Raw genomic sequence first — 14,428 nt, 5'->3', positions numbered from 1 at the left:
AACTGTGATGTACAATATAGATGAAAATGCTTTAATGACAATATAATAAGACTCTTCATAATTACTCTTACAGCTATGACGGTCTCCTCTGATTCATGGGCATTGTTTGACCATACCGAACCACGCAGCACAGTTATAAAAAAAAAAAGCATAACTGATCCTTATGGACGGACCCCGGGGTCTTATAAGCCCCCGGCTCTCGCATGAACTGCGTTGCGACGTCATTTTATGTCTGTTGAAGGCGAACGATACGGCAATCTGTTCATCTCGACGAGCTCTACACGATGCGATAATCAAAGTTTTGTTTCTTCTGCACATTCGTCCTCGCTGCTGCGCTTGAACGACACGGCAACAGAACGATCCGTGCCAGGCGGGTCGCGGCGTTTATGTGCGCGGTGGGACGGAGTCGCCAAAAACAAATGAATTATTTACGATTTTGACTTCCGTTTATTCGGGACCCCGGGGTCCCGCCATAAGGTTCAACTGTTCAAACGGAAGAAAACAAATGATGGTGATTACCAATTTGTTCTATTCATATCAAAGTTAAGCCACTACACTGGTCTAAAAGTACAGCTTAATTTCTCACTCAGTACTTTCGGGGTCACTGGTAGACTGGAGCAGGTACGTAACCAGTAGCCACAGCCATACGGAGAGGTATACCGGATGTGGTGTATTTACTATGTATGGATGTATGTTGAACGTCTTTCGCACCGTACGTAGTCAACCATGCTAATCGGAGGTGGAGTGGAAGGACAACAAACTAAACACAAACAACCGGTTCTAAAGAAATTAGTTTTTGACTTAGATTTAAAAGGGCACAGCTCCAGTGGCTTCCTAATATCAGAAGGAAGAGCATTCCAGGCGGCCACAGAAGCGAATCTGAACCGTCTTTGTTCAATGACTAGCCAAAAGCCACTGCTGTGAGGATGACCGGAGTCTGGCTTAAGGTTTACGCTCCTTGACGATATCAGCAAGGTATTGTGGTTCATTCGTGGCAAGCGCTTTGTGGGTAATGACTGTGACGGAAATGTTTTCTGGCTCGGTGACCCGGACAGACCCGGCCGAAATTAAGAACTGTCTGTATGGCTAAACAATGGGGGTGGGGGTTGAACGGGGGGGGGGGGGGGGGTGGGGGGTCGGAACCTCCTGTCATCTTCGTCTTGCGCGTGTGTGTGCGCGCGTGTGCGCGCGGTGACCTGCAGGCTAATGTTGGCCTTGGGCTGCCCCTTGATGGGCGGCAGCTGGAGGTAGGAGTCGCGCTGCACGAAGTTGACGCTCGTCAGCTTGTCGCAGCGCGACCCCACAAAGCCCTGCAGGCACTGGCACTCGGGCTCGCCGCCCGCCTCCACGCACTGCCCGCCGTTCTGGCAGTCGTGGTACTGGCACGCGCTCGTCTGCAGGTACACCATGGGAGGCGGAACCTCGCACAGCGGCCCGCTGCCGGGGCGACGGGTGGAGGAGGAAGACGAGGATGGGGAGGGAGGTGGGGGGGGGGTGATACACACGGTAGGGCATGGGCAGGTGTTAGTTGTGCGTAAAGCTACGAAAAGTTTTAATTTGGTCAGGGTAATCCAGGCTTCAGGAAGGTTGTCTCCATTGTCTGGAAGCATTTAGAGAAATCGTGATTTTTGTCCTGGCCCTAATATTTTCTGGCATCGTGCTCGACTCACAATATAGAATATGGGTGGGGACTACCTAAGTAGCGGGTGGGGGTGAAGAGTGCATTCGGTGGGGCCTATGCCATTTGCAAGGCCACTCTCACCGTGTGAATGGGGCTAGTGATTGAGTGGGCGTGGCTATGAAAAAGAGGGCGGGCCTGATAGGGGGAGGAGCTCCAGGCTCACCGTGTATGGCGGTTGAACCTACCAAAAACGTTTAGGTATGTAACAATCGATTCATCAATTTATATCGATTCTTTCAACTCACCACACATGCGTATGAGAATGTATTATTGTACTATGTATCCAAGGTAAAAAAAAAAACTAAATGTTACATCTGTGCCAGTAGGGTAAACAATACTTTCACAAGGCAAAAAATAACAAATTGCACAATAAGAATCGCTACTCCAATCAGATTGGGGCCCCCCGAATCTTGACAAGTCATCAAATTGTGAATTGTTACATTCCTTGTGGGTAGGGAGAAGGGGTGGGGGGGGTGGAGTGCCACGAGTGATGAAGGTGAACTTGGCTAGTTTTTGTTGTCGTTAACAACTGGGCCATAACCACGGTGGAATTAAATTCCACCGTTTTTCTTTTGAAATCGAGAAAATTTGGGCAATTTAAAACATTCTCAGAGTTTTTGTGAATCAAAATCTGCCAAAAATAGGGTTTTTTCCCTCCCCCCCCCCCATCCAAAAAAATATTCACGGTACTTGAGCAGTGGAGAGTTGGCGCTTTCCTGGCCACAAAAGCAGCAGCGCTGGGCTGCGGATGAGGACAGTTGCGGCTTTTGTGATGCCGCTGCTTCGGCGGTATTCTCACGTTCGTTTAAAGCAGTCCGTGAGCTTTGTGTGTCACACCCATAGCCATTACAGACGCATGTATAAACCAACACTTCACGCCCACCTCCAAGAGTTTCCACTAAATACGGGCTTGTGAGCGAGCCTACCTGAAATCGCATCCGATGACTCAGAGTTGTTGTAGTGTGTGTGTGTGTGCAGGTAGCACTCAATGCGTCTGCAGCTCGTGTTGTATTTGTAAGAGTGACTCCTACGACAAGATCTGGGCATGGGAGGAATTGGATTAAGGGGCATGCGTCATGAACGGGATTACAGAAAACTAAACAGAAATCGACTGAATGCGTTTCAACTGTTTCCTGATTTTGACTCAGAGTTGTTGTATTTGTGGTTGAAGCATGCGACTGCAGACCGCAGGTTTTTCGTTTTGTCGCTGAAACCGTTTGATGCTATACGGGGGTTCTGACCCCACTGAAAGCCACTACATACCTGCCATGTCGTTCCAGAGTAACATGCCATATTAACTCGGAAAGTCTACACTTGTGTCACCGATGCGTGTGATTATTTCTGTTAACAGGCCCCGGTAAAGAAAATATCAATTACTCAATCAATCATTCGCAGCGGCAGCAGCGGCAGCAGCGGCAGCAGCAGCAGCAGCAGCCACAAGGGTCTCATTATTCCCCGACAACACAAAGCCGCGAGAAAAACCCGCTTTTAAAAATCGGCGACGGCCTCGCGGTCTACCTAACGACCCGCGACGACGCCGAGGAGCGCCTCTCTGCGCGCGGCAGTAAACACCTGAACCCGTCGGGGCACACGCAGGCGTAGCCGTCGACCGCGTCCATGCAGCGCGCGCCGTTCTGGCACTTGTGCTCCTGGCAGTCGTCGTGGTCGACGGCGCAGTCCTCGCCCACGAACCCGGCGGCGCACTCGCACCTGCGGCGACGGAGGGGAGACGCACGCTCGCTGCCCACACGACGCCCCGCGCGGCCGCAGCCGCCCGCCCCGTCCCGTCCCGTCCCGTCCCGCCCGTCCCGCCCTGCCCGTTTTGCCCCAGACGATGGAGAGTTTTGCTTTCGGTTGTTATTTTTGTCGTACGGGACTAGTTTGTTTCCACATATTTTTATTTTTTTTTGTCCGATCGACTGGGTTGTATCAGCGTCGTGCAGCGAGGCTTAAGCAACCGTTTCCGATCTCCCGCAAAGCACCGCAATCCTTCGTGGGAGTAGATATCACAGAACTGCTTGGAAAGCCCTCCTCAACTGGCCTCAGGCCCTCCGCATAGATGGCAGCGCTTTTCCCCGTCGGCGTGCACAACGAGACGGGCTCGTTGTGCACGACGGTAAAACCCAATATTCTAATTGTCAGAGCTAGAATTTGGCCAAATTAATTGCAAAACCAGATGTAATGGGATGTTTTTTTTCGTGCAGTCATTGGTGACTGGACTCAGAATATCAATTGACGACACAAAAAACCGCCGCAAAACCAAAACGGCTTTGCTTTGTACGTGATAAATGGATTAGGTTATGTAACAAAAACTAACAACAGAATGGAGGACGATAGAGGGCAAGGAGAAAGAGGGTGGGTGGCGGGGGGGGACACAGAAAATAAAAATTGTTGGACTAATACGATGGTATCTGGAGGAGCACGCTGGATGGAGGTGGAAAGACACTGTGAAGAGTGCAAGACTTTCGGAGGAGGTCTCTGCCCAGCAGTGGGATGTTAACGGATGAATGAGAAAGAGGATGTGGCGGGGAGGATGTGTTTACGCGCGACGGGTTGCAGGCTTCACTCGATATTCGCAGTGTCGAAAGAAACAAAAATAAAATCCCCAAAAGCCGTGAATTGTTGCCACGTACTGCCCGCAATGAAAAAAAAGGTTAATTAGCGGTCCTCTCGATGTCGGCACACAGGCGCACCGCGTCGTCACATGGGCCGGAGGCTCGCGTCCATCACGGCGCTTGCCGCGTTTGGAAATAAATTGCGCTCAACCGCGAGCGGTGGGGACAGCCTTGGGCGATGCTTTCTAAAAGGTCCCCACGGACCTGGGCTTGACGTATCATTTAGCCACACGTTTAAAGGCGCGGCCAGTGCCGTGGAAGGGGGGTAGGGGATTTTGAGGCTCATTTCTAACCCAGGGCGTGTAACGAGAATTCGGGGAGCATCGGCGCCTCTTCACAAAATATAGCAGCAGCACCACCACCGCTCACAAGAGTTGTGAACTTTGCATGTCATACTTCACTTCTGTCAGGAATGTGTGACTAGCTGTCACAGCTTTTTATATATACTGATAGATAATTAAAAAAATACACTGAATTTGTATTCAACTGTAGTTTCCCCAATATAGTCATATCTCAGAAGCTAAGCATGGTTGAACCTGGATTGCGTTGGGATGGGTGGTGAAAATGTAGTGATCTCTAGTGACTGAACGGACGACGTGAATCCACTACATACAACATATATAAAACCCCCCATAAATTATCACAGGCCTAAGGTTCAATGAATATGAATCGATAAAGCGACGTGTCGTTACACACTGTAGTGTTTAGTGTCCTGTGATCTCACTGTGCTCTGTTCTGCTGTAACGTAACTCTTGTACTCAACATGCTGGAGTAATTATGCAGCTTTTAATGACATAGCTTTATCAGTCAGTCCTTTTGTCCACGTACCCCTGGGGTCTGAGGAATTGCATGCAGCCACACTAATGGGCAACCTTTGCGTCAAGCCCTGCGTAAATGCCGTGGTGCATTATAATCACAATATAATTATAATAACCGCAATGACCACCCCCCCCCCCCACCCCACCCGGCTCTTGCTGCCCCCCACAGTGCAGGGGTGAGGGGAAAGAGGCGGGGGTGGGGGGGAAGGAAATCTTTTCTGGAATTCAGCCCCAGACATCTCCGTCAGAAATGAAGCGCTCCGGTTGTAACGATAAAAGTTCGGTCACGAAACTGCCGAGTGACCGCCGCCTGCTCTCACCTGGGCCCGTCGGAAGTGAGGATGCACTTGGAGTTGTGGCGGCATGGGTTCAGCTCCTCGGAGCACAGGTTTACCTTCTCCTCGCACAATTCCCCTAGAGGGTGGAGAAACGCCGTGACGTGACCATCGACCGGAATGCAATGGTCGCGCGCAACGGCCTCACGTGAGCCAGCGTGCGTGGTTACAGGAGCGCTCATCGAGATTTTTTTATAATTCGCCCGACCGTCACGACATTGTTGATTCCAATACGCCATTGCTGCCGCTCATGGGTGGCGGTGTTGCGTATTCTGGCAGTCCTTCGGGCTCATTTCCTCGCCGCGCGGTGCCTGTCGACAACATCGCTGCCGCGCCTCGGCCTAGTCCAGCCACACAAAAATGCGGTAAGAGGTGCAGCCCTGCAATTGCCTAGTCACATCACTGCTGCCAGAAGGGTCTCGCTCGAGCGAGTATTTCGCCTACTCCTCCATTCTGGCCATACATCTTGGGAAGAGGTGAGAGCACCCGCGCATCTACCCCCACCATCCGCACGTGCGCGCTGCCGGTCGACCGTGGCGTGTGCACATTCACACCGCCGGGTGGACCGGAGGCAGCGGGTTGGATTCAAGATTCTTGCGCCATCATTTCATCCGCCGTGCCGGAAGATGGCATTGAGCCGGCGACCTCTGAGTAGCAAGCCCGGGGGCGCCGACCCGTTACACCACTGCGGCGAGCATCGCCCAGCGACGGCGCGCGGAGATTAACGAGGCTTTGATCGGCAACGCGTGGCAGGGCACCACCACTTCCGAGTGCGTTCGGGGAGAGAGGAAAGCCAAACGCCGTGCCTGACAAAACCGCTGTGTTCCTTTCTCAATCTCCTTTTCCCCGTCACCTTTACGCGTGCCTGCCATTCATTATTCAAAATACCTCGTCGTTTAACTTTCCTTCAATTAAATCCGCTTGCTAGGCTAGTCTTACAGCCTGTGTGACGGTTTTATTTTTTTTCCTAGAATATCGCACCTCGTGCATTTGTTATGCAACATTGGAGGCATGTGTTATTGCTAAGCCAGACAAAATGTGTTGGGAAGGAGTCTGAATTTTCTTCTTAGCTATTTTTTTGTCCATCTCCTGAGCCCCCCCCCCCCTACCGCCCTCACCACACTTCACTCTCTTCCACCCATGTGTATAATCTCTCCTATTATCCCTAAATTATTTCCATGCAAGCACTTTACTTTACACTCGCATCGTTCAGTCTGCTGAACTAGTAAAAAAGAAGAAGAAGAAAAAAAAACAACAATCAATCCCGCCAACAAATTAAGCCGTGGAAAACATGCACCGGCAAAAAAAATAAAACATCACGAAGGCGGACGCACGTGGGGAACTCAGAGAGCAGCAAAGAGCGGCAAAACGAGAAGCACGTCACAAACTGACCTTTTTCAACTTCATTGCCCTTTTTAGCAGCTTGCAGCGAGAAAACGAACAAAACAAACATTCGGCAATCGTTAAGGAAGGCCAAGTTCTCGCACGTCCAGCACGTTACAGCTATGCCGGCATGATGCGAGGACAGCGCACTGGTGGCGCGCAAGCCAGAGAGTGAGAGAAAGAGAGAGAGAGAAGCGGCGGCGAGAGATGCTAACGAACAAAAAGCAGCAATCTTCGTGCAGGGCGCACAAGATGTGAAAGGAAAAGCACGAAGATCGCGCTTAGAAACCCAGGAATAAACCAGCGCGGGACTACCTCCACGGTCTCACAAGGACGGCACGTTCCTGTTCAGAGGCCCCTTCATCACTCGGGGTCTCCAGCGGCCTTCATGAATTTTGGCCGCGGCGTGACACAGATGTAACGCATTTAAAGAGTTTTATTTTTCTCAGCCTTTTTGAATCGATGCTGCCGCGCACAGCTTTAAGGAGTAAGCTACCAGTTTCCCCTCGCTCTGCAGCGGTGTTAGAGAAGCAGTGAAAAATGGTCCCGCGTCCCTTCGGCTGGAGGCTCATGATGAATTGGAGGACAGGATTTCACTCAATGGATGGTTATTGCCACAGGGGAATGCAGGGTATTAGTGGCTGTAAATGAAAATGTACGCATTAAGCTTACAGTTTAAAGGCCATGATTGAAAATACAATTGCAACACGAGGTACACGATGTTTGCACAAATAGAAAATCTATAGACACACAACTGATTGTTTACATGGTCAGATAATTGAACTTTTAACGTTTCACAGTCTACGCACAGTATCGCGACGTGCAAACGCTTTACGGATTTAACTTTTCCTTTAAATAAGCTTTAAAAAAAATGTTTTGCCTGAATGTTTTTACTGATGTTATCCCATCCTCATCAGTTTATGGGTCATTTTTTTCCCCTCTTCGGCGGTGCAGGATGTTCCTTCCTTTTTGAAGCACGGCACGGCAGACGTAGCGTGACCTGCGTTGAGGAATGGAGGGCCCACTCTGGTGGCCGTGCTGGCCTCACGCCCGGCTGCATCGCGCACATCTGTTCACTATTAGTGTGATCGGCACGCGGGGATTGGGAGATTTGTAAGACACGATTCCGTCCCTCGCCTGCTGCCCTGCCCCTCTCCGCTTCCTTCCCTTTTTCTCTGGTGCATCCCAGCCCGTTCCTCCCCGCAAAAAAAAAAAAGATCTGCACTGATCTTATCTCGAAGCCTGCCCGCGCACAGGGATGGCCGGTAACCCAATTCGACTTTTTGCGCTACGACAAAGCGGCCGGAGATGAGAACGCCGCTGGGTGCCGTCGAGTCCGTCCGCCGTCGTTGCCATGACGTTGGGGAGATAAACGCCGCTCACGTCCAAGTATGATCATGAATTGTGCCGGCGTGACATCACTGAGAGGTTCGCTTACTTTAAGTGCACATAATTGGCAGGTCAACAAGTATCTGCATGCGATTACACACGGATACCCTCCACCAGAGATTGTCTTACATCGTCGTTAGCACTTGTGGAAATATTTACGTGCGCTCTTAGAACACAGCACTGCAAAACCTAACCGTGGAAGGGGCTTCCACGGGTTGTTTACTGGCGAAGGCCATCACCGTTGCTCGCTAAAGTGGCGCAATGAAATTAATTTGAATGACTCCCCAAACAAAGCGTTTGGCCGTAGTCAAATCGCAACCAACTGATGCAGTTGAGATGTCCAATCTGCTCAGACTGGCTTTCGCCCAAGGAGGTGTGCACATGGCTAAAACATCCATCCCACCCCCAGTGTAGCCACCACTTTACAAGCAAGGCCACCGCACAGTCGTACGTTTCAAATTAGTCCCAGGTTTCCTTTTCAGCGGGTGATTTATGGTGGAGAACTTAAAAAAAAAAACACCCGACTGTTTCACTGGCTGCTGCCGCCAAGTTATGTCAGCAGCCTGGTGGCTAAGAAAGTAAAATAAAAACGTGAAGAATGCAAACTCTTTAACTAATTTAATGATCTTTTTTCGAGTTTTATTCTTTTTGTCCTCAGCATCATGTTACGAGATGAAGTGTCCATTCGGAACTCTGGCAGGGAAGTATTATCACCTTGCGTGTAAGAGAAGAGCTTAAAGAAAGGCAACATCATAGAGCTGCATCTGAGATCCCTTCAAGCGACCTGCTGTGTACACTAGGGGGCGCTGCACCTCCCCCACGCACTCTGCTGTAGAGATCCTTGTTTAGTGACAGTCAAGCTTAATTATTTTTTGCCATTCTTAAAGCTAGATTTTTTTTGTTTATATACGATCAAAATCATTGTGCAGTAATTGGTGGCCATGCTGAGACCATTAACTCACTGCACTCAAGAATCTGGTTTTGATCAGATTGGCCAGATTAAAACCCAGAATGTTGAAGTTAATTTTCAAGTGATATTTTGTTTCAGAACAATCAGGTGCTCTAACAAGTTTGACGAGGGGGGTGGTTGAACCTCGGGGCCCGTGGGCACATGGTTGGTCTACCATTCTGAATCGTAACAACAGTATTGCAGTACATCACCGAGAAACGTCTTAGCTTCACTAATCTGCTACTAGAGGGGAACATTTTGAACCCGGCAATAACGCTGTGTTTGTAATGACGGCCTGCCGAGTCATGTCTGTTACCAACAGGGCCCGTTGCAGTGACAGAAGTGACTACCTCCACATCGTTCTCCCCGTGGTCACGTGGATTTTTCCTCCGGGTCTTTCCCCTCCACATTTACATTCAACGAGAGTCGAGAGTATTCGGCTGCCATAAACTTCCAAATGACGATACGCCACTTCGTTGAGCCATCATTAGTGATAGCCAGGTCACTTCTGAAAAAGAGTTATACACAGCTCAGTGGGCCTTACCTACGGAAAATTAAAATGGTTTAAAGTTTCAGTGTAATGTATGGCACCTGCTAGGCCCTGCTCCAGCTCCTCTTGGGAGGTAGTGGGGGGCAGTAGAGCTGTCGAGTGGGGGGGGGGGGGGCACCATAGCAGTGATACACAGTACCGCTAAGCAGAGTGAACGTGGGTGGTGGGCCAGTGGACATCTGCTGGTATAGTGCCCACCCCCAGCAACCCCCTAAGCCCCCGCTAAGGCATTTAAAAGTCCTGTTTGGCCATCAGTAAGGGGAACGGTTCGCCACCTCTGTGACCTAGAGCGCCAAGCCATTAGCGTTCACCCAGAGTGGCTCTGGTTGATGAGTGGGCGGTGGTGGGTGGTGTGGTGGGGAGCTCACCTGTGTACTCGTGCGGACACAGGCAGGTGTAGTTGTTGATGCCGTCCACGCAGGTGGCGTTGTTCTCACAGTCGTTGTCCTCGCAATCGTCGATGTTCACCTGGCAAACTTTTCCATCGAAGCCCTTGGGGCACTCGCACCTGGGGTCGCGCGCGGTGGGGGGGGGGGGGGGGGGGCAAGGGGGATGCGGCAGCGAGTCTCAAGCAGGGTCACAAATGAACCACGATACCTTGCTGAGCTCGTCGAGGAGCATAAACCATCACGTGACGAAGACGGTCACTTCCTCGCGCGCTTTCAGATGCGCTTCTGCGGCTGTATGGGATGCTCTTCCTTCTGATATTCGGAAGCCAATGGAGCTATGCACTTTTAAATCATCGAGATTGAAAGCTCATTTCTTTAGAACTGCTTTATGCCTTTAGTTTGTTGTCCTTTCCCCGCACCTCATCATCATCATCATGACCGATGAGCATGATGATGAGCGCCTCCGGCTTAAGCACGCTTGGCTCCGTACGGTACGAAAGAAGTTCAACATACATCCAGGGGATTTGCGGTCAACTCTTGATTATCTGGGTTGCTGCATACTCATCAGGGGGCCAGCGACTGATGCCCACATGATCGCAGATGTGCCGACAAACACACACAGATGAGGGATGACATCTTAGAACCCCAATTCTACGCAGGGAAATCATAATTGCCTGATAGTCTAATTTAAATATACGTAGCATTATGCCCACTTTTGTTTTAATCTACGCCATCCCCCGGCCCTCCCATTACCCCGGGATAATTGACAGTTGACCGCACAAGTGAGTGCTGTCTGGTGGACATTAAGAACGATCCAATATCCCCCCCCCCCCCCCCCCCCGCTGCTGGATGGTCACCGTGCAGGCCTGTTGCAGGCTACATATTCCTCACGTCACGCATTCAATCGGACAAAACATACGCAACCTTCGGACTCATCGTGAATTTTAACGTCGCTCTGCACCGTAAATTAGCGCGAGCACATTGTTAGTCGCCGAAAGCACCTCAATTGCGTTGCGTTCTTTTTTTTAAGTGCACGTCGGGTTAAAAACGAAGCGTGTTTATTTAATTTAAACGGCTCCTCCTCCCACATCGGCTCCGCGGGGGGGGGGAGGGGGGGGGCACCGGCCGTCAGCCTCGTGGGCAAGGTGGGTTCAGGGGAGTGCCCTCGAGGGCCCCTTACTGGAATCCGGAGTCGTCACCATCCTCGCGCACGTGGCACGTGCCCGCGTTCTGGCACGGCGAGCTCACGCATGCGTTGATCGGCGTTCCGCAGTCCTGACCCTGGCACCCGGGAGCACAGTGGCGTAGGGTTAATGCGGTGTTTGGAGTCGGGGGGTGTGTGGGGGGGGGGCGATGGGGGTTGGGTGGGTGGGGGGCAGGCATAGGGCGGGATGGGGAAAATAAATCCAGATTGCCGCGGCAAAATGAGTTCCAGGTGGCGCTCGTCAGAATTTGAGCGTTTAAAGGGTGGAGTGCCACTGATGTCAGCCGTGCATTCAAACCACGGTGCTTGGGTCGTGGCACCACTGTCCCCGCTCCTATTGCATTGTGTTTCAGGATAAACGTCTAGAAGTGTTCATCAAAGTGGGGTGGACATAAACCATAGGGAACTGGAGAAGAGAGTGATGATTACAATGCAGGTGAGGTGGCGGAGAGGAGTGAACACTGAGGATAATCCTGTGAGGGAAGTAACTCCTTAGCTGCAGAGAAGACTCAACGCTGGACTTAAAGACGGGGAAGGGAATCTGCATCGCGGATGACCAAGAGAGAGGAATGCAGACAGTAGAGGCAGCAAAGGAGAAGGAGCAAGCTCCCACAGTTGGAATGTTAATTTAGGATTTTTTCCTCAGGCCCACCATTGGGGCTGGCGCGCCCGCCGGCGGTGACGCGGTCCCGGCGGCGGCCCTCACCTTGAACCCGTAGGAGCAGGTGCAGCGGTAGAAGTCGACGGGGTCGCTGCTGCACACGCCGTGGTTGAGGCATGGCTGCGACAGGCACGGGTTGCACTTGGCCTGGATGCTGACGTCAGGCGGACCTGGGGTTTCACGCGCACCAACGGTCGTGATGGATCACAGGCTTTGAATGAAACGTGCGAAAACGCTCACGCTGCATTTTCGCAACACTCATTTGTTACGTATTATATAGTGACTTTGTTGTTAAGTTGACAGCATTTTGACAAAACTACGGTTTATTAACATGTATAGACAAAGATAAAACACCTCCCATTTAGCCTTTAAGAAACTGTTGGGGCAAGTGCCATTAGCGAGCGCCTACTAGCACGTCGAGATGTCTACACACCGCACCAGTTCCCCCATTTAAGGCTGAGTCGACCTCGGGGAGGCCCAAGACTGGTTCAGATAATCGTCACTGGCGTTGGCCGTGAGTGGGAATCGAATTGGGTCACTGGCTTCGTAGCGCAGCGCGGTAACCACTACATTACTATAAAAAAGACACGCACACACACACGCATAAATTTGGGTTCAATCAATGCATTGAAGAATGCTTCTTTTTGTCGATATTTAGTGATCATTTGCTAATATCTCCATCAGCGATGTGTATTGCTATATGTCCTCTGTCCGCTTCCCCCCTCCCTCCCCCCTGCCTCCTCAAAGCCCGGCACCTGGTGCCCGTCCGGCCCGTGGTAACCCCTGTGTTGGTTGCACCGCCTGCACACCGGTACGATCCACCTCACGTGCCGGCACAGGACGGCGCCACGGTGCCGTCGCCCGCGGGAGCCTCACCGACACACTCGAACTTCTTGGAGGGGGTAGTGAGCAGCAGCTTCTCGGCCATGTCCCCGGGCCCCGAGCAGCGCGCGATGCCCGGCTCCTTGTAGTCCACCTTGACCCAATCGGAGAGCCAGCGCATGGCACAGTCGCAGTGCAGCGGGTTTGATCCCAGCGCTCTGCCGACGTCCATCGGTCGGTCGGTCGGTCGGTCGGTCCGTTCGTCCGTCCGTACGGGCCGGGCGGGCGGGCGGGCGGGTGGGAGTTAAAACGACACGAAGCGGTTAGGCGAAATATCCGAAACGTGAGCTCCGCTGTAGAAGGCCGCGGGCGGGCGAGCGGCGGCCATCGCTTCATTAATCACCGCCACCGCTTGTCGAGCGCTCCGCGTCCAAGCGCTACGTACGCGACGCTTTCGCGGTAATGTTTTATGGGTGCGCGCGTGCTGGTGTTTTAATTTCTGCGGTGTCATTTATCATTTAAGATATTTACACGTGGCTTGGGGGGGGGTGCAAAATGAAACTGTTGAGAAATTAATTTGAAGTTGCGTGTTTTAAAAAAAAAAAAAATGCCGCGCTCAGAATCACGGCGAAACTCACAGATGGGAGAGAGACGTCAGGTCGCTGAAAACGCCGTGGGGAATCATGGAGACGTCGTTTCCGTGAAGTGACCTAACAGCCATGCAAATAGAACACAAAGACACAGACAAAGATCCCCCATATAGCCTGAACAGACTGTTGGGGCAAGTGCTGTTAGCGAGTACCTATGTAGGCCGGCACTGAACATCAAGAGGTGGGGTGGCCAGCACCACGCCCGACCGCCATTGTCTCCCCAGTCGCGATGTTTAACACACCGCACCAGATATTCATTTGAGGCTGAGTCAACCTAGAGGAGGCCCAGGACCGGTTCAGATAATCGTCACCGGGGCTGGCCGTGAGTGGAAATCGAACTCGGGTCGCTTGGCTTGATAGCGCAGCGCGCTAACCGTTGCACTACGCGCGCGCACACGCATGCACGCACACGCATGTACGCACATGGTCGACACAGGATTCCAGCAACATCAGGCCACCACCGCCCACTTCACGCCCGCATGGCGGGCGAGATGAATAATTCCCCTCTTCCGGCTCTAACCGAATCTGGTCTACATTCCGAGGAGATTAAATCACGTGATGTGACACGTCAGCGACAACAACGGATGGGAAGTCGAGAGGGAAGGGACGTGTCCTGCCACGGTGAACGCACCGTGATAAGATTATGCGGCTGTCAATAAGGAATTCACTCCGCGCACACGGAAGGAGGGGAGCAAAGTAAAAGAGAACCCGAATATTCGAGCCGTAAACAATTCGACGGCGCACTGTGAAACCGGTGAAATTATTGCGCAGACTTTAACAAGAGAATGTTTTGGGATGCAGCTAAATAATTGTCCGCCCCACTGTCCATCATCGCTGAAATGTAATCTTCCCGGCCGTGCTCACAAACCCGCGAGGACGTTCCACCCATCCAACGCGGAGCGAGGAAGCGCCCTCCCCCAAAGCCCTTGGGTGTAATTGCTAAATGCTGGGCGTCTCAAGGTTAGAGAGGCTCAACAATGAC

General features: G+C 51.8%; 1 protein-coding gene across 4 annotated transcripts in view; it reads right to left on the bottom strand.

Moving 5' to 3' along the window:
• The window catches only part of LOC116940650 (slit homolog 2 protein-like), a 196,429-nt gene that overhangs the window by 13,525 nt on the left and 168,476 nt on the right, over nt 1-14,428 (bottom strand). For 2 of the 4 annotated variants that reach the window (XM_032950759.2, XM_076065837.1), the window contains 9 exons: nt 13,435-13,506; nt 12,851-13,014; nt 12,020-12,144; nt 11,290-11,390; nt 10,089-10,228; nt 6,842-6,871; nt 5,435-5,528; nt 3,254-3,391; nt 1,197-1,437 (listed from right to left, as the gene is read on the bottom strand). In XM_032950759.2, the coding sequence (XP_032806650.1) occupies nt 1,197-1,437; nt 3,254-3,391; nt 5,435-5,528; nt 6,842-6,871; nt 10,089-10,228; nt 11,290-11,390; nt 12,020-12,144; nt 12,851-13,014; nt 13,435-13,506 (1,105 nt within the window). The remainder of the gene's footprint in view (nt 1-1,196; nt 1,438-3,253; nt 3,392-5,434; nt 5,529-6,841; nt 6,872-10,088; nt 10,229-11,289; nt 11,391-12,019; nt 12,145-12,850; nt 13,015-13,434; nt 13,507-14,428) is intronic. The other 2 variants (XM_032950762.2, XM_032950764.2) reach the window with 1 other exon arrangement.

This window comes from Petromyzon marinus, chromosome 9 (assembly GCF_048934315.1).
Source record: "Petromyzon marinus isolate PM22_M1 ecotype Great Lakes invasive population chromosome 9, UKy_Petmar_22M1.pri1.0, whole genome shotgun sequence".
Classification (NCBI taxonomy): Eukaryota; Metazoa; Chordata; class Hyperoartia; order Petromyzontiformes; family Petromyzontidae; genus Petromyzon; species Petromyzon marinus.
The sequence above is the reverse complement of the archived record's forward strand: the minus strand, read 5'-3'. Positions and strand labels throughout refer to the sequence as shown.